The sequence below is a fragment of the Ciconia boyciana genome, chromosome 20 (assembly GCF_034638445.1).
Source record: "Ciconia boyciana chromosome 20, ASM3463844v1, whole genome shotgun sequence".
NCBI lineage: Eukaryota > Metazoa > Chordata > Aves > Ciconiiformes > Ciconiidae > Ciconia > Ciconia boyciana.
The window spans coordinates 6,946,195-6,966,524 of record NC_132953.1 but is presented as its reverse complement, the minus strand read 5'-3'; the positions used below and the strand labels follow the sequence as shown (position 1 = coordinate 6,966,524).

The window sequence follows — 20,330 nt, the reverse complement described above, 5'->3', positions numbered from 1 at the left end:
GGCTCTTTTTTTCTGAAGGGATGGAGTGGAATTATTCCGGAATTTATGTTCCCTATGCTGCATCCATTTAAATACCTTCTACTAGTGATTTTTCTTCCTTTCTTGTTTTATTTTATTCTTGTTACAAAAATGAGATGTCAGAAAATCTGACACGTTGCTGTACCATATGCTTAGTGTCTATTTCCAGCAGCAGGTGAGAATTTCATGATTCAATTCCCACCTGTGCCAAGGCCATTTTACACCAATCTGCTCTGTAGGAAAACATAGAATAAAAGCAATAAAATCTGTGGAAGACACATATATACGGGTTGTTGTGCACAGTTTCAGCATTGCCCATATGAAAAGGGAGTACATATATCCATTTCCATCCCTGCACAGCAAGTATTAAAACAGGAAAGCATTGCCTAAAGCCAGCATCACCAAGCCAAAATGTTCTACAAGCTTGGTCAGACTCTGGAAAATAACTTGTCGGCTTCCTTCTGCAGCTCCATTTTCTTTTACTCTTTTAGAGTTCATGCTTAGAAACTTCCATTAAAAAAAAAAAAGAAGTATTTTCCTGTAATCACCAGGTAACAGGATATGGTGGTTTAAGGCATAGCACCTGATATTGGAAAACTCAGGTCAGAAATGCCAGACTTGATGAATCTACAAATCTGTCCTTCCTGGAACAAATTTGGGTCTTGAAATCTGAGCATCATTCACCAGAGTCCTATTCCCCGATTTATTCATCAACGAGTCCTTGCCTTGAAGCAGCGTAATGATGTTTTCTCTCTGATGTCTAATTGCCAACTGGAGGGCTGTACAGCCAGTGGTATCTTCCACATCAAGCAGAGCACCAGCCTTAATCAAGGTCTTTATAATGGCCATGTTGCCCTTGAGGACAGCAAGGTGCAAGGGTGTCCAACCCACTTTGTTCTTAGCATTGACATCTGCCTTGCACTCCAAAAGATTGATGACAGTCAAAAAGGAGCCCCGCTGGACTGCAAAATGGAGGGGGGCCCACTCTGACTTCTCAGCAATGTTGGGATCTGCCCCACATCTCAATAGCTCACAGACTACTGGCTCATTGCTGTAACGAGTAGCCAAGTGAAGTGGTGTCCAGTCCATGCTTCCTTTGGCATTCAGTTTGGCATGGCTGTCTTTTAGCAGGTGGATGATTTCAATGTGTCCTTTGAAAGAAGCCAGGTGCAGGGGAGTCCAACCTTTGTCTGTCCTCAGCTCCACATTTGCTCCGTATTTGATGAGTTTCTCACAGATGAGATACTTCCCCCTCACCACAGCCAGGTGCAGGGCACTGTAATGATTTTGATCCAGGCTGTTGACAGAGGTCCCGTTCTTCAGCAAATAATGGACTACCCTGAACTTCCCCCTCTCCACAGCAACATGAAGTGGGGTTCTATGGTTCTTCTGCTTTTTCTCCAGATCCGCTCCTTGACTGGCAAGCAGTTTCACCAAGCTGACGTGTCCAAAGCAAGCTGCCACATGGAGGGCAGTTTTCCCATCAACCTCCTGGGTGTTGGAGTCAGCCTGGCGAGATAGCAGTACTCGGGCCACATTCTCAAAGTTGTTCTGTGATGCCAAGTGCAGAGGAGTCCACCCATCATGCTCTTGAGCATTTACCTGTGCCTGGTGGTCCAGCAAGAGACGTACAATTCTGTCATCCCCATTCTGAGCAGCGAAGTGAAGAGGTGTCCAGCCATCATCATCAGGCATATTGATGTCCGCATCATGCTCTATCAGAACTGAGCAGATCTCTGGCGACCTTTTCTGAACAGCCATAATGAGTGGAGTATAGCCACAGACTACCTGGCTGTTGACATTGGCTTTACAGCTCAGGAGAAACTTCACTTTTTCCACATTTCCCTGGATCACCATGATGTGAAGCAATGTGAGGCCATTTTCATGGACTCTACAGATTTCCTCAGACAGGATGTCCTCTGGACTTTCAACCTCACTGTAAGAGGGTGGGATACGAACCTCCTGATTATCAGTTTCTGAAGGCAGGGGAAACAAAATAGGAGAAAGAGACTAAGACCAAGTGAAATAGCTTGGTGTGCACAAGATGGGAGGGAGAGCATGTGAATCTTCATAGTAGGAAATGAAATAAAAGGCATTTTAGAGATAGGGAATATGAAATGAGGCAAGACCGTTACATGCAGTCTCTTAGAAAGCAGTGAGACATCTGGCCTCTCCCTCACGGAGCTTGTCTCTGCTATTTTCTTTAACTTAAAAAGAAAAGTCAATCACATTGAAAACTTTCTTGAGCCACATCATTATCACTGGAGAGCAAGGAAATAGGCTATTCTTTGTAGGTTTCTCCTTTATTTTTCAATTATAAAGAAAGTCCCCAACTTACCACCACTTCTGGTGTCTCGGGGGAAGGTGAACTCTTCTTTGTCACTCTCATTTTCAGGAAGGGGAAAAGAAAAAGCCATAAGACAAGGTTGCTTATTTGCATTCTGTAATATTTGCACAGAGTTCTTCTTTGCTACTGCTCTAGAACTTTGTTTTATCATTCGAGTGGTTTTTTTCCCATCCTGTTATTGCATCCAAAACTCAGCAGAGCAAATCATGACACTAACAGGAATGAGGGAGCCTGAAAATGATCTCTGGATATCAATGAGGTTTTCCTCCTCTTACTCATTTGCTCCCAAACATACATATATTCTACTTCCTTATTGCAGCATGTGCCCATGGCAGCGTCCCAGCTAGTCATTTTCTTTGTTGTATAGGGAACCCAAACACCCCCACCTCCTCAATCATCTATACTCAGGCATCTTGTTTCTTGCTGACTGCACAACTAGGCAAAACCTCAAAACAGCAATAGTTCTCAGCTGCTACTTCTCCTTGTATGAAGCTGACTTCTAGACACAATTACACTCCAGTAGCTGGGCTAAAATTGTGACTATCCTGAAACCTGATTTTTTTCTTAGTTAGAGAAACACAGGGATTTAAAACTTTTTTTTTCTTCTATGAGAGTCGTTTAAACTGGAATGTCCTCAGTTCCATGGAGCTGGAGAATGGTCGTCTGAGCACATATGCCAGTGCCATGAGCAGAACCCCCGTGAATCTATGTCTGCTTGAGCTTCTTTTAATGACTGAGGCCTACATGACAAACTCACTTCATCTGAGCAGGTAGAAAGAAGGGTCTTCCTCTCAGACTGTCTATCATTTAGCACACTGGCCAGCTTGCTAAATTTATTTGCAAGTTTCTTGTCCCCATAAATGAATTACAGATGTGCAACCTATGCAAACACACTGGGCAAAGGTTGCTGAGGTGCCCTTGTTGTCCGATGATAAACAGTGATGAGAGAGAAAACACATTTTCAAGAACTGGTAAGAATAGGGAAAGGACTCAGTGGTATTTCCCGAGTGGTACTGGGAAGCTTTCCTCACCTGCTGGTTCCCAGAGATGGCAGGCTTGTGGGACATCTTCCTAACAAGGCGCTCGTTCTCTGGATCTACTACAAGGCTTTGTATCAGTGACAGCAGCATGTCTGTTTCTACAGGGATATCTACCAGAGCAAAAAGACTGTTAGCTGTGCAGACTACCCAGATGTTCAGTCCCCAGTCAGTACCCAAGGTTATGGAAGTCTTCCACCTATCCTCCACATGGGGAGGAAGGAAAGCGGGAGAAAGAGGATGTGCTGACAGCAAATGGGTACCAAGCACTTCCAAGAAAACAGGCGATTTAACTGGCAAAGAGTTATACGCAAGCTTGTCCCGCACTTGTTAATCCATGCAGCTGACCCTTGGCTAATCCATATCACAATCAGCTACTACACCTGTAAAGCTTGGCCTTTGCTTAGGGTCTTGGTCCCAACACCTCTTCATCAAGTCAACCATCTGCTGGCATTCCCCTGGCCAGTCATTGCCGATAGGTTCTAGGCAGGGCCTCTTTCCTGCTGCAACCTTGACTATAATGGCCATCATGTTGGCTCCTGAAAAAGAGCAACGTGCACTGGGCTTTTTCTCTGTGAAGATGGCTGTAATAAACATTTAATAAGTGCAGATCATGTAAGAAGCATTCATATTTACCTGCATAAGGTTTCTTCTGCATAAGTACCTCCCAAATGACAATTCCAAAGCTGCAGGCAATGAGAGATCATGAGCAATCACTCCCATATGTACACAAACATCAAATTCACTTATTGCTTTCATCTTCTTGAGAAATGGAAAAATTATAAAAGAAGTTCTTCAGGATGGAAGGATTTCATCCCCACACCAAAAGGACAAGATCTTATGAATCATCACATACATCTCTGATGCCTCGGTAAAAGGGTTGGTGTAGTGAATGAGTGACTTAGAGCATTTCCTGTGAAAGTCAGGCTCTCAGTGCCTTTTTTTCCACTTTATTCACATTGGGTTTTAGAGCCCTTGACTACTGCAAGTTCAAGGGGCCATGCAAACCCTCCTTTGCTTCTCGTCTTGGGTTACTGTGTAGCGTAGTGGCTAAGGAGCTGATGAATTTCCAGAACTTATATACATAGCTTGTGTAAGTGGGCTGCAAAGCACTTGGGCCCAAAGGAAAAAAGTAAAGTTGAAATCTTTTTTCCACCTGTTACTAACCAAAATGAAGCTGAATACCGAAGCAGACAAGCAATATTACAGTTGTTTTAAAATAAAAATAAATCTAAGCAGAGGCTGTTATGAAAGAACAGACACCGTTCTGTGCTCTAATCTTACTCTTTTTCTGTAATAACTTCCAGCAACCTAACAGGGTACAATGGAACCTAAGGCAATACAGTCTGCAGCTCACATGGGACCGGTGCTGCACAGAGGTGCATCCGTGATTATCCACAGATAATCCCACTCCCCCTCACTCTCCACCACTGAGGGTGGAGTACCACATGTCACTCCCAGTGTGTTCCCCACCAAGGACATTATGCAAGGCAGAGAGCCAGAATATAAACAAAATGAGGCAATGTGCCAGTCTCTCTTGCTCTGTGTAAGAGCTAGGTGGCAACCCTGTGTGACCCCTGAACAGAAAGGCAGCCCTTACCTGTACACATCATATTTGATTCCTGGGGGCTTGCTGTTCTGGAGAAACATTTCTGGGGGGATGTAGCTCAAAGTGCCTCTCAAAGCAGAGCTTTCAATATATTGCATTCGGCTAGACCGCTCCATCCATTTTGATAGCCCAAAGTCTGAGATCTGCAAGCAGAAAAAATGAGAGTCTCCCCCGTAATGCTCACAATCTCACCCCTCCTTATATTAGCTAGGAGATAGCTCCATCCTTCATGATCAGGGATATGAGGAGGTGCGTAGCAGCTGAAATTTGATAAAACCCTGGTAAAATTGTAGTCAGTGCTTTTCACTGAGTCCAGGAGATCAGCACTTCCTCCTAAGTTGGAGCCTTAAGTTCCCAGTTCTGGCACAGATTGCCTGTATGATCTTGAGAATACCATGTAATTTGTTTACCAGCTGCTTCTTATAAGTCCCACCAATCAATCTTTCATTGAGTGTTCCTGAGGAACCTAACTTACTAGGATTCTGGACTCATTTGGCAAAAATAACCTTTCTCTTATTTGAGAAATAACCTGTCCCTACAAACACAGCATTAAGGTCATACCTTGACATGCATATTCCCATCTAGGAGAATGTTCCCTGGTTTTAGATCTAAGTGCAGCAAAGGAGGTGTCATGCTATGCAGGAAATTCATAGCCAAGCCCATCTCATGGATAACCCGGAATTTGAGCTGCCATGACATTTTGTGAGTGGGAAGAATTTTCTCCAAGGACCCTCTCGCCATATATTCCATCACTATCCCCAAAGGGCTGTTGCAGACCCCATAGATAGTGACAATGTGCTGGAATTTGATTTTCTCCATCTTGGTTGCCTCTTCCATTAGACAGTTCATACTGGTCCTGGAAAAATAAAAAAAAAAAAACAAAACAGTGGAACCAAGAAATGGTATCAGTCAATTCACAGGCTGAGATACTGTATAGTAGCTTAGTGATATCCAGCCTTTCCAAGCAGCCCTGCCTACCCCAAAAAGATTCATTCCAGTTTGCCCCTTGAATTGGAGATAATGCAACCACATCATGATCTTTTGCAGACTAAAATTGAACATACAAGGTGTTACGACTTTTCAAAATGACCTGAGGATTGCTTGGGCAAATTCAACCACTAGGCTCCTAGAGAAAGTGATCAAAACTTCCATCTTAGTCCAGCTCTTAGAAGACCCTCAGGGATCACAGAAAGCCTTGTCCATGTGCTTGTTTTCACATTGTGGTGAAATTCCCAAGTGATGCTTACCTGAAAGCATGATATCAGAAGCAGGCACAGCATGGTGAACCATGCCTTTTTCATACACCACATGTCCACAGGGTAGCCTCAGTGACAGCCTGCACTCTGCTTGCAGGCAGCCAGGGTCCAATGACACACTAACATGCTAAGCTTGAGTATATAGAGGCTTGCGTGGCCAGAGGGCACGCCTTGGTCATACCTATACCTATGCCTCTGCCTGCAGCTTTCTGTCCATAAGCATGAATTCTGACCGTGAATCTGGTCCCAAAGGGAGTCTAGACATGTCTGTCCGTTGTTGCCAGTTTTGGCAGACCTGTTTCACGAAATCTTTACATTTCCCAACCTGCTGAACAAGTTGGGGTGCGAGAACATGCTGACAGCAGCCAAGCAGTAAAGTGCCAAAATTGCATTTAAAAAGCACACCCTGGGAATGAATCTGAGCTTGCAACAACATTATGCCAGGACACTAATAGCTCTAAATGTAGTTCAACTAAGCAAATCCTTCTGCCAAACTTCTTCTAGCAAGCTCCCCACAGTAAAACGTACCTCTGTATTGAGGAATCTCAGGTATTGTCCTTCCCACTGTGGAAGAAAGGCTTAACACGGGAAGACAGTTGGAACCTGCAGCATAGAGGGTTGCAGATTGATTCTTCCCCCTCCCAGGAAAATGATGGGTGTGGAGAAAGAAGTGACTTCTGTGATTTCTGGTTCCCTTCCTGGGACAGAATCACTGGGCACAGCCCCTGTCTGCCTCCCTCCCAGGCACCCCAGGGACTGGTGAGAGCTGACCTTCACAGAAGGTTAGGCTAGATCCTGTGGCAGACCAGCATTGTGGGGAGTAACAGAGGGAGTGAGGTTAGCCCAGGAGGAGGCATTTGCACCATTAGCACAGATATGTGAGAAGGTACAGCAAGAAGGTGGATGTTGCACAAGCAGAGGGAGCCCCAAGAAATGAGGCTTGTAAGGGAGAAAAGCAAGAGCCCCAAAGCAATTCCCATATAAGACTGAGTGTTTCAGCCCTCTGGGAAATACTGTGACTGCATCTGTGGCTGTATTTTCTTTTCTGTGGGTTCCCTGTGATTTTTTTTTCCTCTCCTCAGCCTCAACAGACCTGCGAACTATGAGCCTTTGCAGCTGACAGAAGTTGAAGCAAGAGCCATCTTCCAGCCACTCTCTTTACTTCTCTCAGGTGATATATAGATTCAGTAGCATTCACTGAGCACCTGCCCTCCCTGCTTTCATGTGCCCCCAGGGATGTCTTCCATCATCCCACAAAATCCATCTTCTGTTTTGTCCTGACAAGCAAAACCATCCAAGGTTAATAAACTTGCTGTCAATTTGCCCCATCATTTTGAATGAACAGTGCGAAGCAGTTGGTTATGCATCAAGAATGCGAGCAGATGGAAGTCACCACACCATTGTCTTCATTCATAACTACTGATGAGACACATTGTTTTTACAAGCCCACAGACAGGAGTGCTAAAGACTTTCAAAAGCTTCTCTGAAACCTTTGCCTCCCTTACCAGGCAACTGTGCTGCTGTGTTTTTTTCAAACCACTGAGTGGCCTGGAAGCTTTCAGTTTTGCATTTGGGGCTTGTACTTAGTGCTGACAGGTAGACCAGAACAATTTCATAATACACATGAGAAGGCTCGTGACAGATTCATATGCCATGCACTCAAAGGTGTTCTCTGTGGGTATGTGTGCATTAGACAAACTGCACACTGAACGTCTGCCTCTCACAAATGTGGAAAACTTCTAAAGCAAGTAGAAATAGCCATTGAACAATAGCCCCCAGATGCACAGGACTCCAGGACCAATGCTGGCCCTTCTTACAACCCCCATGGAAAGGAAGGATTTTTGGCACAGCTATAGTGCAGGACAGCATGGTCTTGCCCTGTAATCTGGAACTCACAGGGGTTAGTGAAAAGTATAATGTAAGTCAGAGCAGCCTCAAGGCTGTTTGGACATGTGTAAGGGGTAGGAAAGCCTTTTATAACACTACATTGGAGTGCAAAGTTGTTTTAATGACAAAATAGCATAACTTCAGTCCCTAGGAGACCACTACAGTAACTATTAAAGGCACATGTACTGTTAGGTATTTTTCCCAGACTCAGATTTTCAGACGTAGTTTTTCAAATCCTGGTGATTGCAGAAATAGGGTTTTTTAGAAAAAAAAAATAAAAATCAATGAACATTTCTGTTCACATTCAACCATTCTTCTGGAGCGTACACTAGGAGTTGAGATAATCCATGAAAGCCATATGATTAAATTTACTAGAACTGATATACGCAGAAGTAAAACTGATTAACTTGACTCTTTTTGTTTTCCCAAAAGAGAATGAAATGCAAACATAACATCTGAAGAGCATAAGCAGTGCAAGCCAAAGAGAACAGTCACTGCTCAAATTGAACCATCGCAACTGTTGTCAGTACATGACTAGAAAAATCATACAAGCATGTGATTTTTAACCAGGCAGGATCCTTCCACCTTGAACGGAATAAAATTTCAGAATAACTAACTTCATTGACTCAGTTGTTTTTTCATCAGGACTGCCGATATTGTATGTGGTATTGGCAGTGGTTGCAATTACCTGGCTTTGTTCTATCTCCAGACCCAAGGCAGTCAGCAGAAGAGTCTCTGCAGGTGAGAGACAGAGCAAAAAGTAAACTGAAGGTGCAGGTGCACCATCAAGAGAAAAGAGCATGTCTGGAGGGTAAGGCAAGTGAGGGAGCAGAGGGCTTTGTGAGCCCAGCAAAAACAGCTGGAAATTCTCTGTCCCTCAGCTTTAAACCTCGTGATTTTAATGACTAATTTAGTTTAATAGATACCCATTAGTCCCAATGTCCAGTGAAAGCTGCAAATAATCAGGCTGGTTTTATCCACATGCCCATGTTTAGTGTAAGATGCCTACTTCAGCCTCCAGATTTCAACGCTAATTGTTCTGAATAAGTGTTCCTTTCCCATTTGCACGTGCACATACACACATAAGAAAGAAAGAGAGGCAGAACTCCAGATCACTAGTGTTTTTCCCGCTCCCTTTGGGTACCAAAAACTTGACTTGGCAGGGAGAAGAAGCTATGGGAACATTTCCTTCAGAGTTTTAGCACCAAATTACCCTGGATGGCTCTAATTGACAGTTTGAACTGCTAAGCTAGAAGAGACCGCACAGTTACCTCTCCATGCTGGAGTCCTGCAGCAGGTACGGAGAGCATTTCACTGCATAAACTGTTCTCCACTTCTTGTGCTTGACTTGATACACATGCCCAAAGCCTCCGCTGGCCACTTTAATCCAGTCTTCTTCAAAATCCTCCTTATTAAAGATAGTTAAGCTGCCCAGTTGCCGGTCTCTCTCCGAAGTCATGACAGAAAAGGCAGCCTGGCTGTCTGCCTCCTGCTCAGGCAGTATCAGAGAAGAATAAAGGAGCTCTTCCTACTTCTGACTTGCATAGGGAGGTAGGGAGTTACCCGAGATGAACCATGTTACTTACTGCCAAGAGGTGGATCCTAAGTGTCACTTTCATTTGGTATGCAGAGGAGCTGCATTACTTAATTCCAAGCACTCATGCCAGGCTACTGCGCGGAGCTTGGCCCTGCTGGGTCTATGTCTACATTTCCATAAGGCTGCCATTCTCTCTCGTATCGAGCACTGGGTGGACAAATGCTGAAAGAATACAAGATGACAAACAGTGCAGTGCAACAATCCTTTAGCAACTGCACTGTGCTGAAGATGGGATTCCTCACCTGAGGCATCCGTATAGGCTGGCTGAAAGTGAGGCAGACTGATACTTAAAAGGGAAGGATGGCCTTACACAGAAATCCACAAGGGTGCAGCATTGCATACGTGAGCTGGATGAAGAAGAAAACACTCCAGAAAGTGGAAAACACTCCAGAAAGAAAAAGAACAGAGAAGACCCGAGGACTAGCATGTGGCAAACATGAGCGCATGAACCTGAGAAAATACTTTAACAGAAATACGACAAACATGGTGAGCCAGAGTGGTTAACTCAGGAATGAAGTATGCCGTCGAATGCCTGCAAGGGCATGTGAAGGAACAAGAGAATACTGAAGAGCTGGTCTGAGCAGTTTAACCATTACCATGTAAGCACTAGTAACAGCACGCATGCTTTTAGCTGCTTCATGCCTTGCCTCCCCTGCTGTAAAAAGGGTTTAATGACACTCCTCTGGGTCTTGTGCATATACGTCTTTCACGACTTAGCACAGGGACTATCTCTGTAGGTAAGTCAGTGTCAAATACAACGCAGTGCTGGTTTCCTTAGTGCTACTGCAATACAAATAATAATTATTATTTCTGAAGGGTAATTGTCATTGAGTCTTGACCTGGAATTTTTAGCTACATATTGGATCTGAAGAAATTCTTGGAGGAAGACTGATCCAGGTGGAAGTGCAAGCTACTGCTCCATTGCATTTGACACAAGGTGCTCTGGCAATGCCCCATCACTCACAACTGCAAGGCTTTAGGGAAAGAAAGAAAAGGAAGAAAGCCAGACAGGCTCTGCAGCCTTTTAGGGAAAAAAAAGCATTAGAGTTGGACATGTGATTGTTGCTGATTCCCTGCCACTCCCTAAGAGCTGCCCACCAGGTGTGATGCTTCTGGCCCAGGTATCACCCCCAGCCACCTCCACTCCCACTTGCTGGCACTCACCTGCCAACACAACTTCAGAGCCGAGGACAAGCCCAATGGGGCTCCATTCCCTTGTATTCAGACACAGGCAGACAAATCCTTGCTGAAAGGCTCAAGTTTTATTACAGAAAGTTCAGGAGAAGGTGAGGGAGTGGAGAAAAACAATCCATGGTTGCAGAGTGGCAGCTGCTGCTGCTTCACTTCCTCCACAGAGCTTACAGGTGTGCTGCATTTCTTGGCAATTAGCTCCGGCAGGTTCCAGGGTTTGTCTCAACTTTAATGGCTTTAAAATAAATGGTTAAGAAGTGAGGCAGTCATGCCGATCATTTACACCTTTGTTGACAATAGCAGCTTACATTTCTTGAAATGAACCTTTCCTCCTTTTGCCCGAAACTGGGGAGCAATTGTACCCCAGTCCACTCTGAAGAACACCTTAACTGTGGAAGTGGTGCTCAAACCCATGAGTTTGCAACTGTCACTCTTTCTTTTGAATTTCCTAAGGCACAAGGTTGCAGCGCATCTCTGAAGCAAATGTGAACACTGCAGTTCTTGATGGCCCTCCTCAGACTCGAGATGCAGAAGGATGGAGGCTGAGATGGTCAGGGAGGGCTGGGGCCTTGGTCACTCTCAAAAACCCAGCCCCAATTTGCTCTGCACACCAGTCCCATTGCACAACACATGCAACCTCGGCTCTGTCCCTAACAGCCCACACATCCATCCCCTTGCCCTGAACTAAGGTCCTGCCAGCTACAGCTCAGTCTAAAGATGAACCAACATAAATCCCTCCTACAGCAACACCGCCCTACCACCAAACTCGTTTCTGGAAACCGCCACCTATCTCCCTGAGATTCCCCTTGCAACCAGCCAGGACCAACACACACAACAAAAATTCCAGTGGTTGCTGAAGGTTAAAATCGCATGTGCAGTGTGATTTTGCTGGCATCACTTAAAGCACAGCTGGGCAGGAAAGTCGCTAAATGGGGAACACACAGTTGGAGAAAGCATTTTATTGGGTACCCCCAGCACTGAATAGCTGGGAAAAGGGCAGCGACAGCAGCTGTTTCGGGACAGAGAGGAGAAACATGTTCTTCCAGAGGCTGAGGTCCACTGGCTTCCTCTCCCGTGCAGGTGCTGAAAGAGAAGCATTCAGAACGGGGGAAACCACTTCAAAATCCCTGCTCTCGAGTACTCGTCCCCCAGCATGCACACAGCCTCAAAGGACGCTTCGGGTGTCTGCAGAGCCCTTCCACTCCCCACAGCTGGTGCAGCAACATCAAGGTACAAAAAGTAGTTTTGAGACAACTTTGGGAAGTCGTGTCATCTTAACGCAGAACCGGAGCAGCTTCTAAAAATCTCGGGAACTGCAATGAGCCAAGTACCTGCTCCAGAGGCACAGAAAACATCCCCAAAGGGCCAGGGATGCTTTAGGTGACGGCAGCCCCGAAGACAGGGAGATCCCCTTCCCAGGAGTGCCTTTCTCTTGCCCCTTCTTGAGCCCACTGCCGCTCCTCCTCTCGCTCGCTCCTGCCTCGCGGTTCCTTCTTTCCACACACGATGGATGCCTCTTCTTTCTTCTTCACCGGCAGCTGCTGCAAAGGCAGGAGGACGCGCTCAGGACCGAGAAGCCCCCGCTCCTCCGCCTGGAGGACAGAGGGACGCCGGGCCGGCCCGCGGAGGGAGCTCTCCACAGCACCACCCGACCCCGGCCGTCCACCCACACCTACCCCCAGCCCCTAACACCCCCCACCCCCCCCGGAAAAAAACCTCGCCGATCGGCTTTTCTCACCGGATTGGTGCTCCGGTGCTCCCCCCGGGCGCCACCCCTGCAGCCTGCGGAGTTCCAGCCGGTGCTGGAGCTGGGCTCGGAGGCGGGCACCCTGGGCAAATGAAGCTGGGCCGGCAAAGCAGCGGCCAAAGAGGCCGCGCCCCTGCTTGCAGGGGGCTCGAGCCGCTGCCTGGACTGCAAAGCGCCCGGGACTCCAGGGCACTGGCCGGGCCCTGGCTTACAGGGCGGCCCTGGTCCCAAAGGCCCACGGAGGCTCCTTCTCTCCGATTCAGGGGCACCCCGACCCGCACCCCGCTAACGGGGCGGTCACCCCACACAGGCTGCCAGCTGAGCACTATCAAGAGTGCTGGGCACGTTCTGCCCTGGAGGCAGGTGAATCGGCAGCGGTGGCTGGTGACTTTGGCACGGGCTTTTCCCGGGAGGTTCTGGGGGCTTGGGCAGAAACACTTCCTGAGGTGGGCTCCTCACCACTTGGGAGAAGCTGCTACTTCAATGCAGAGCAGCTGGTTGGAAAGTGGCTGGTGTTTGGGGCCTGCAAGTGGTGCTGGCCACCCTAAATCTGCTGCCCTGCCCTGCTCTGCCCTGCCCTGCTCTGCCCTACCCTGCCCTGCCATGCCCTGGTCCCCTTTCCCTCTGCTCTCAGCCCCCAGAGCAGCTTGGGAGAAAGGGAGCCACAGGGGAAGGCGGGAGGCTGGGGGGAAGGGGCCCGTTCCAGGCCTGCAAGCGGGGCCTGGGTCCTGCCCAGGCAGCCCTGGCACTGGGAAGCCCTTTTATTGCCTTGAGCTGGGCCACTGCTCTGGAAGCAGGGCTGGGGCCTCTGCTCTTTAAGCCTCCAGGCTGCTGGGCACCACAGGGTGAGAAAAGCGGGTCTAAGACGGCCGAGCCTGAAGGGGTAGGGGGCGGAGGGAGGAAGGACGGCCAGGGGTCAGGGAGCGCTGTGGGGAGGTCCCTCCAGGGGCCGGCACCCCTCTGTCCTCCGGGCGGAGGAGCTGGCACTTGACTGCGCCCTCCTTCCTCGGCAGCAGCTCCTGGAGAAGAAAGAAAGAAGAGGCATCCATCGTGTGTGGAACTGCGAGGCAAGAGCGAGCAAGAGGAAGAGCGGCGTTGGGCTGAAAAGAGGGAAAGAGAAAGGCGCTCTGGGCAAAGGGACCTCCCTGTCACCAGGGCTGTGGTCACACAAGAGCATCCTTGGCGCTCTTGGGATGGTTTTTATGGCTCTGGGGGAGGTACTTGGCTCAGTGCAGTTCCCTAGATTTTTAGAAGCCATTCCAATTCTCTGGTAAGAAGACAAAACTTCCACATTTTTGTCCCTGAAAGGCCGGGGCCAGGGGCACCCGCCTGCTCACAGGGTGGTCCCCCTCGGCTCGGCACTCGCTCCCAACAAGCCCCACGGAGCCCCAGGCTCCCGCCTGCGCCCGAGTTACGGGCTGGCCGTCCTGGCTGCAGCACACCACCACGTCTTCGGGAGCCCAGGGAGCGACCTCGACCCCAACGGCGGAGGGAGGTCACCCCAGCCAAAAGCAGCGCCAAAGGCGGGACCGCGCCCTCCGGCACCGCGCTTCCTCAACCTGCACCCTCTCAAGGGCGAGGGAGGGCTCGCTCCTGTTGGCTGGCTAAAGCAGCCCCTCAGCCCTGCCTACAGGGAGGTGGGGCTGCTCCTGGGGACAGAGGGCTCCACGGCTCGTGACACACGCCCCGAGCGCGGGGCTGTCACGCTGGCAGGTCGCCAGCAGGACAGGCGGCCACGCAGGCAGAGACCCAGGCCCTGACTACAGGCAGGTCGCGTTGCCCACGCTACGACTAAGCGGCTTCGCTCCGTCCTTAGAAAGAAGGGGCAAGCCTGGACCTTCCCTCCGCTCGCGGGCTCAGAGGGGACCCCCCCGTTGCTGCACAGAGCCCTTCTCTCCCTCCTGGGAAGTTTAGGCTAAGTACGCTGCAGCAATTTTAACAGGGGCCTAAACAAGAAGCTCATTCGCTCACTCACTCACACAGACACAGACACAGATACAGAAACAGACACGGACAGGGAAAAACAGAACTTCCCGGAAGAGAGAGCGAGCTCTGTGCAGCCAACGCCTGGGGAGCCATCCCTACCCCCGAGCAGGAGAGGAGAGCCTCAGACCTGCCCCCCGGGCTGCATGGAGGCCCAGAGGGGCCTCAACACGCCAAGGGGCTTCACGGGTGGCCAAGGGGCTAATGCCGTGACAGGCCCCGACTCCAGGGGGTCACGCTGGCCAGGCCACCAGCAGGCAGAAAGCCGCCAGGGCCGCAGGAGGGGAGCGGGGAAACGGCCCTCCCCTGCTTACAGGGTGGGCCTGGGGTCCAGAGAGCTCCATTTCCCCCTCGGGTGCGGAGACGGCGGCTCTCACCCTCCTTACAGGGTTGCCGCTCTCTCCGGGCAGCCAAACCATGGGGCAACATGGCAAAAGGCCAAAGACAGAGCCCTGGTTACAGGGAGGTCACCCGGCACAAAGCCAGCCAGGGCACCAAAGGTGCTGGCAATGCTCTTGTGTGACCACAGCCTTGGTGACAGGGCGGTCCCTTTGCCCAGAGCGCCTTTCTCTTTCCCCCTCTTCAGCCCACTGCTCCTCCTCTCGCTCGCTCTTGCCTCGCAGTTCCACACGATGCCTTGTTTTTGTTCTCCAGGAGCTGCTGCCAAGGAAGGAGGGCACAGTCAAGCGCCAGCTCCTCCGCCTGGAGGAGAGAGGGATGCCAGCCCCTGGAGGGAGGTCCCCACGGCACTCCCCGACCCCCGGCCATCCTTCCCCCCTCCTACGCTCTGCCCCCCCGGGCTCACCCACCTTAGACCAACCTTTCTCACCACCATGGTGCCCAGCGGCCCGGAGGGGGGCAGAAGAGCAGAGGCCCCAGCCCTGCTTCCAGGGCGGTGGCCCAGCTCAAGGCAATAAAAGGGCTTCCCAGTGCCAGGCCTGCCCGGGCAGGACCCGAGCCCCCCTCACAGGCACGACCCAATGCCAGGAGAGGGCCCTTTCTTCCCAGCCTCCCACCTTCCCCCGTGGCTCTCTTTCTCCCAAGTTGCTCCGGGGGCTGAGAGCAGAGAGAAAGAGGGCTAGGGCAGGGCACGCCCAGCCCCACACATCTCAGCCCCATGCCTCTGAAAGGCCGGGGCCAGGGACACTCGCCTGCTTACAGGTGGTCCCTCCCAGCACCTCCCATTGAGCACAAGGGACGCACACAGCCCTACTTACAGGGCCGTCCCCTTCGGCTCGGCACGCTCAACAAGCCCCATGGAGCCCAAGGCTCTGACCTGCACCCAAGTTACGGGCTGCCCATCCTGGCTGCACCACAACACCATGTCTTCAGGAGCTCCACCTCCCCCCCAGGTGCCAAGACGGTGGCTCTCACCCTCCTTACAGGGTTGCCCCTCTCTCCGGGCAGCCAAACCATGGGGCAACATGGCAAAAGGCCAACAAAAGCCAAGACCCGAGCCCTGGTTACAGGGAGGTCACCCAGCGCAAAGCCAGCCATGGCACCTAAGGTGCTGGCGACGCCTTTGTGTGACCATAGCCCCGGTGACAGGGAGGTCCCTTTGCCCAGAGTGCCTTTCTCTTTCCTCCACTTCAGTCTCCCGGGCTTCCTCCGCTCCTCTTCTCGTCGCTCTTGCCTCGCAGTGCCTGCTCTGTCTGTTCTACCAGCTGCTGCAAAGGCACGACGACGCGGTCAGGGCCGAGGGACACCGGCCCCGGCAGGGAGCTCTCCACAGCACCACCCGACCCCGGCCGTCCTCCCGCCCCTACCCCCTACACCCCGCCCTCGGAAAAAACCTCGCAGATCGGCTTTTCTCACCGAATTGGTGCTCCGGTGCTCCCTGCAGGGACGAGTGCGAAGGGTCCTCTGCTGCTCCGGGCTCCTGGCCGCTCCCGGCGGGGGCTGGACCCTCCGCACCCCCTGTGGCGATGGCTGACCGCGCCTCCCCGGGACGGCGCCTGAGCCCCAGCCCTCCCCACGGCGCTCGCAGACCCCCCGAAGGCGATGGTCGACCCCCGCCCGCCCGCCCCGAGGCGATCGCGGCCCGCTCCCCACGAAGGCGATGGCCGATCCCCGCCCCGAGGCGACCGCGGCCCGCTCCCCACGAAGGCGATGGCCGACCCCCGCCCCGAGGCGACCGCGGCCCGCTCCCCACGAAGGCGATGGCCGATCCCCGCCCCGAGGCGACCGCGGCCCGCTCCCCACGAAGGCGATGGCCGATCCCCGCCCCGAGGCGACCGCGGCCGCCTCCCCACGAAGGCGATGGCCGACCCCCGCCCCGAGGCGACCGCGGACCCTCCCCAGGCGGCGCCGACCCCGCCCGCCCGCCCGCCCCTTCCCCAGGCGGGTCCCGCTCCCCTTCCCCTCAGGCGGCCGCTCTCCCCCTCACACAGGCGCGCGACCGTTGGTGACCCCCGCGCGCGACGGCTGCTCCCGCCCGCCCCCCCGAGGCGCCCGCGCGCCGCCCGGGGAAGGGGCACGCGCCCCGCGCCCGCCGCGGCCCCCGCGCCTCGTTGCCCGCCCCGCAGGGGGACCGTCTGCACGGCCTCGGACCCGCTCCCGCAGTGCGGCGGGCTCCGACGGCTGCGGCGGAGCCGACTGGGCTCCGCTGGGACGCAGCGCCGGTGGCAGACGCGACAGAGTCTGCCGGCAGCTGAGGGGATCGGTCAGTACCTGACAGGCCCTCCTGCGGCTCCAGCAGGCTCTTGCACTTCCTAGTAGGAGATTTTTATTTCATTCCCAAAGACTCCGGGGGCTCCATTGTTAGAATTCAGGAGCAGATTTTCCAGCTGTAGAATTACTTACTGGTAGAAGACTCTAACAGAAGTATCTGGCAGCACTTCTTAGCGTCTGCGGCAGCCATGCATTACCTAGCGCAATCTGGGAGTCGCGAGAGTGTCAGCAATGACCTCAGGTCTCAGAGTCTTCAACGTTTGTTAAAAGAAAGACCTCTTAGTAGGTCTTGTGCCACGCTATTGATACCTTTCCCCAGTGTAATCCTACAGATTCCAGTAACTCAGTCTGCTGCGGGAGTTCTCTGCCAGCAGTTGCCTCTGCTGTAGCTATTCATGCACTACTGGTGGTACAGCTATCTTCTAGGATCAGTTACTATCCTTCGGAATCTAGTAATGGAATTACCGTTGGTGACTCCCATCTGTACTAGCTACTCAGACAATAGCCTGCTGGCGCATGTGGCTGGGGCCCCACCGGGTGCACCCCTGGCACTGGCAGCCCAGCACACACCATCCTCCCATAGGGACTGAGCACCTGCGCAGAGTTTTCAGTGCTCAAACTGAACACAACCCTTTGGAAATAGCAAGACCCGCCCTCTTCCAGTGTACGCGGTACAATCGCCACCAGTACGAGGCACCGGGCAAACACAAGCAAGAATAGGAAAAGTGAATTGGCATCAGTAAGGAGATCAAGTCCAGTCTCACAGGACCCTAGCAAAGAAAGGCTCCACTTTTTCAAATGAGCTTTCATATCACACACGCAGAACAGGAAGATGCTTGGTCTTCACTGACAGGAATTTCCACATTCAGAATGTGCACAGGTACTTGAAGCCCACACTGCCCTTGTAAGAGGCACTGCAACAACACACAGTGTTAGGTCCAACAAGACGTAGGCCACATTTTCCAGATCGGCAACAAGTGCAGACGCTGCTCGAGCACCTGAAAACAAGAGCCAACGCTCTACCGAAGAGTTACATGCAGGCGTTGGTTTATTTCCTTCCGAAAGAGCAGCTGCATCTCTGCCACCTCCTGGCGGCTCAGTGCCTTGTCACAGGACTGAAAGGTCAGCCTGTAGCAGAGGCTCTTCCGTCCGGTCTCTGACTGCTGGAAACTGTCGATTAACTGGATGGATATGACCATTTCACCTGACACTTGCCTAGCAATGGTGTGAAAAGCAACTTCATCAAATTGTTCCCCATCAGGAACCCAAAAGCTGACATCATGCACATAGGAAAGTGGACAAAGAGAAAACACTTGAAAAGCCACATGGCAGTTACCTGTAGACTGTATATTGACACCCCTGGACAGTCTCCGCATTGAAAGAATGAACATCACTCAAGACAAACCTGTCTCTTGCTGCCACAGCCAACCATGTGCCAGCAGTTGTGCTGCTCTCTCCTTGGCTGATGAGGTGCCCCAACCCATCCACTGCAGAGCTGGAAGGAAAGCCAGAGAGTAAGGAAAATTCTGCTAGGACACTCAAAAGTTTTATAGTGCAAACAAAATATCCGCAAAGTGGTAGAAAACTATCACTGCAGTCGGCATAGCACTCTATCTGGTTTATTCACCGAAAAAAAGAGGGCAAAATGCTGCTGCTGGCCAACCTCTGGGGTGGTTGCTAACTCTAAACCCCCTCACTCTGAGATGCTTTTGTCCCCCCCCACTGCAAGGTGAATGCGGAACACTCCTTCCCTGAGATGCTTGATTACTGTCCCCAAAAAGGCTGTTGCGGATCTCCTTGAAGATGGTTCCTGACCTGTCCCCAAAGATAGTTGCCAACTCTTATTGCCAAGGCGGCTGCTGACGACCCCCCCCGCCCCCGGCTATGGCCCCCATCGTGTCAGCTGTGGTGTCCAGCATGCGGCACCCCACTCTGCCTGTGGCTGTACCTGGGCACCATGCCAGACTGCTTCAGAACGACAAAGCGCTTGTATTTGTGTTTCTAACAAGCTGCTGTACTTCAAATGTGACTGCATTTCAGGTGCATTTTAGTGCAAAAAGCAGTACGGCTTTTTACGTTGTATTCCTTTCACTGCTATTTTGTACAGAACCTGCTGTGTCAGTCTCAGAGACCCTGTTTACAAACGTATTTCAGGAAAGAGAACAGTCCTTTGGTTGAAGAGCAGGGTTGGGGCACAGGAGAGCTGAACTCCTTCCTGGCTCTATCAGAGTATTGATGCACGCATGCTTTTAGTTGCTTCATGCCTTGCCTCCCCTGCTGTAAAAAAGGTTTAATGACACTCCTCTGGGTCTTGTGCATATACGTCTTTCACGACTTAGCACAGGGACTATCTCTGTAGGTAAGTCAGTGTCAAATACAACGCAGTGCTGGTTTCCTTAGTGCTACTGCAATACAAATAATAATTATTATTTCTGAAGGGTAATTGTCATTGAGTCTTGACCTGGAATTTTTAGCTACATACTGGATCTGAAGAAATTCTTGGAGGAAGACTGATCCAGGTGGAAGTGCAAGCTACTTCTCCATTGCATTTGACACAAGGTGCTCTGGCAATGGCCCCTTTCCCACCTGCATTCTGGCAACAACAGTAAAGAAACTGGACCCAGAAGTTGAACATGGTGAGTTCTTTTCATGGACAAAGCTTTTGCATTCTGAACTTTCTTCCACTATGTGGATTTTACCAACAGGCAGGCAGTGGAAACTTGCTTCCACTCAAAGTGAGAAAACAGTAACATGAGTAAAGCAAAAGGATGAAGGGACTCGGCTCCATAGGTGCGAGAAAAGCTGTAAAGCTGAGTGGCTGGATCTCTGGAGCTCTTGGGTCCTGTCCACATTCCCCATCAATAAACTTGGGTTTCATCATTTTTTCCCAACAATCCATTCTCCTTGATGGCATGGCTCTAGTCTACAGTGCTTTATTTTACATAGCTCTTCTGCACCCTGATTTCCTGTCTGCTTTCCCATTTCTGT

General features: G+C 51.1%; 1 protein-coding gene across 1 annotated transcript; it reads right to left on the bottom strand.

Moving 5' to 3' along the window:
• Nucleotides 1–645: 645 nt before the first annotated feature.
• ANKK1 (ankyrin repeat and kinase domain containing 1) lies at nt 646–9,613 on the bottom strand. Its single transcript, XM_072884735.1, has 8 exons — nt 9,426–9,613; nt 5,573–5,867; nt 5,003–5,154; nt 4,039–4,088; nt 3,786–3,941; nt 3,397–3,515; nt 2,357–2,402; nt 646–1,994 (listed from the first exon to the last, which is right to left on the bottom strand). Exons 1-8 carry the CDS (start codon nt 9,611–9,613, stop codon nt 646–648), a joined length of 2,355 nt encoding a protein of 784 aa, XP_072740836.1.
• Between the last annotated feature and the right edge of the window lie 10,717 nt (nt 9,614–20,330).

Coding starts and splice junctions, on each gene's coding strand:
- ANKK1 (XM_072884735.1), bottom strand. CDS start 9,613: ATGACTTCGGAGAGAGACCGGCAACTGGGCAGCTTAACTATCTTTAAT. Junction 3,516..3,785: donor GCAAAGGCCAAGCTTTACAG/GTGTAGTAGCTG, acceptor TTGCTCTGGTAG/ATATCCCTGTAGAAACAGAC. Junction 1,995..2,356: donor CCGAGACACCAGAAGTGGTG/GTAAGTTGGGGA, acceptor CCCTGCCTTCAG/AAACTGATAATCAGGAGGTT.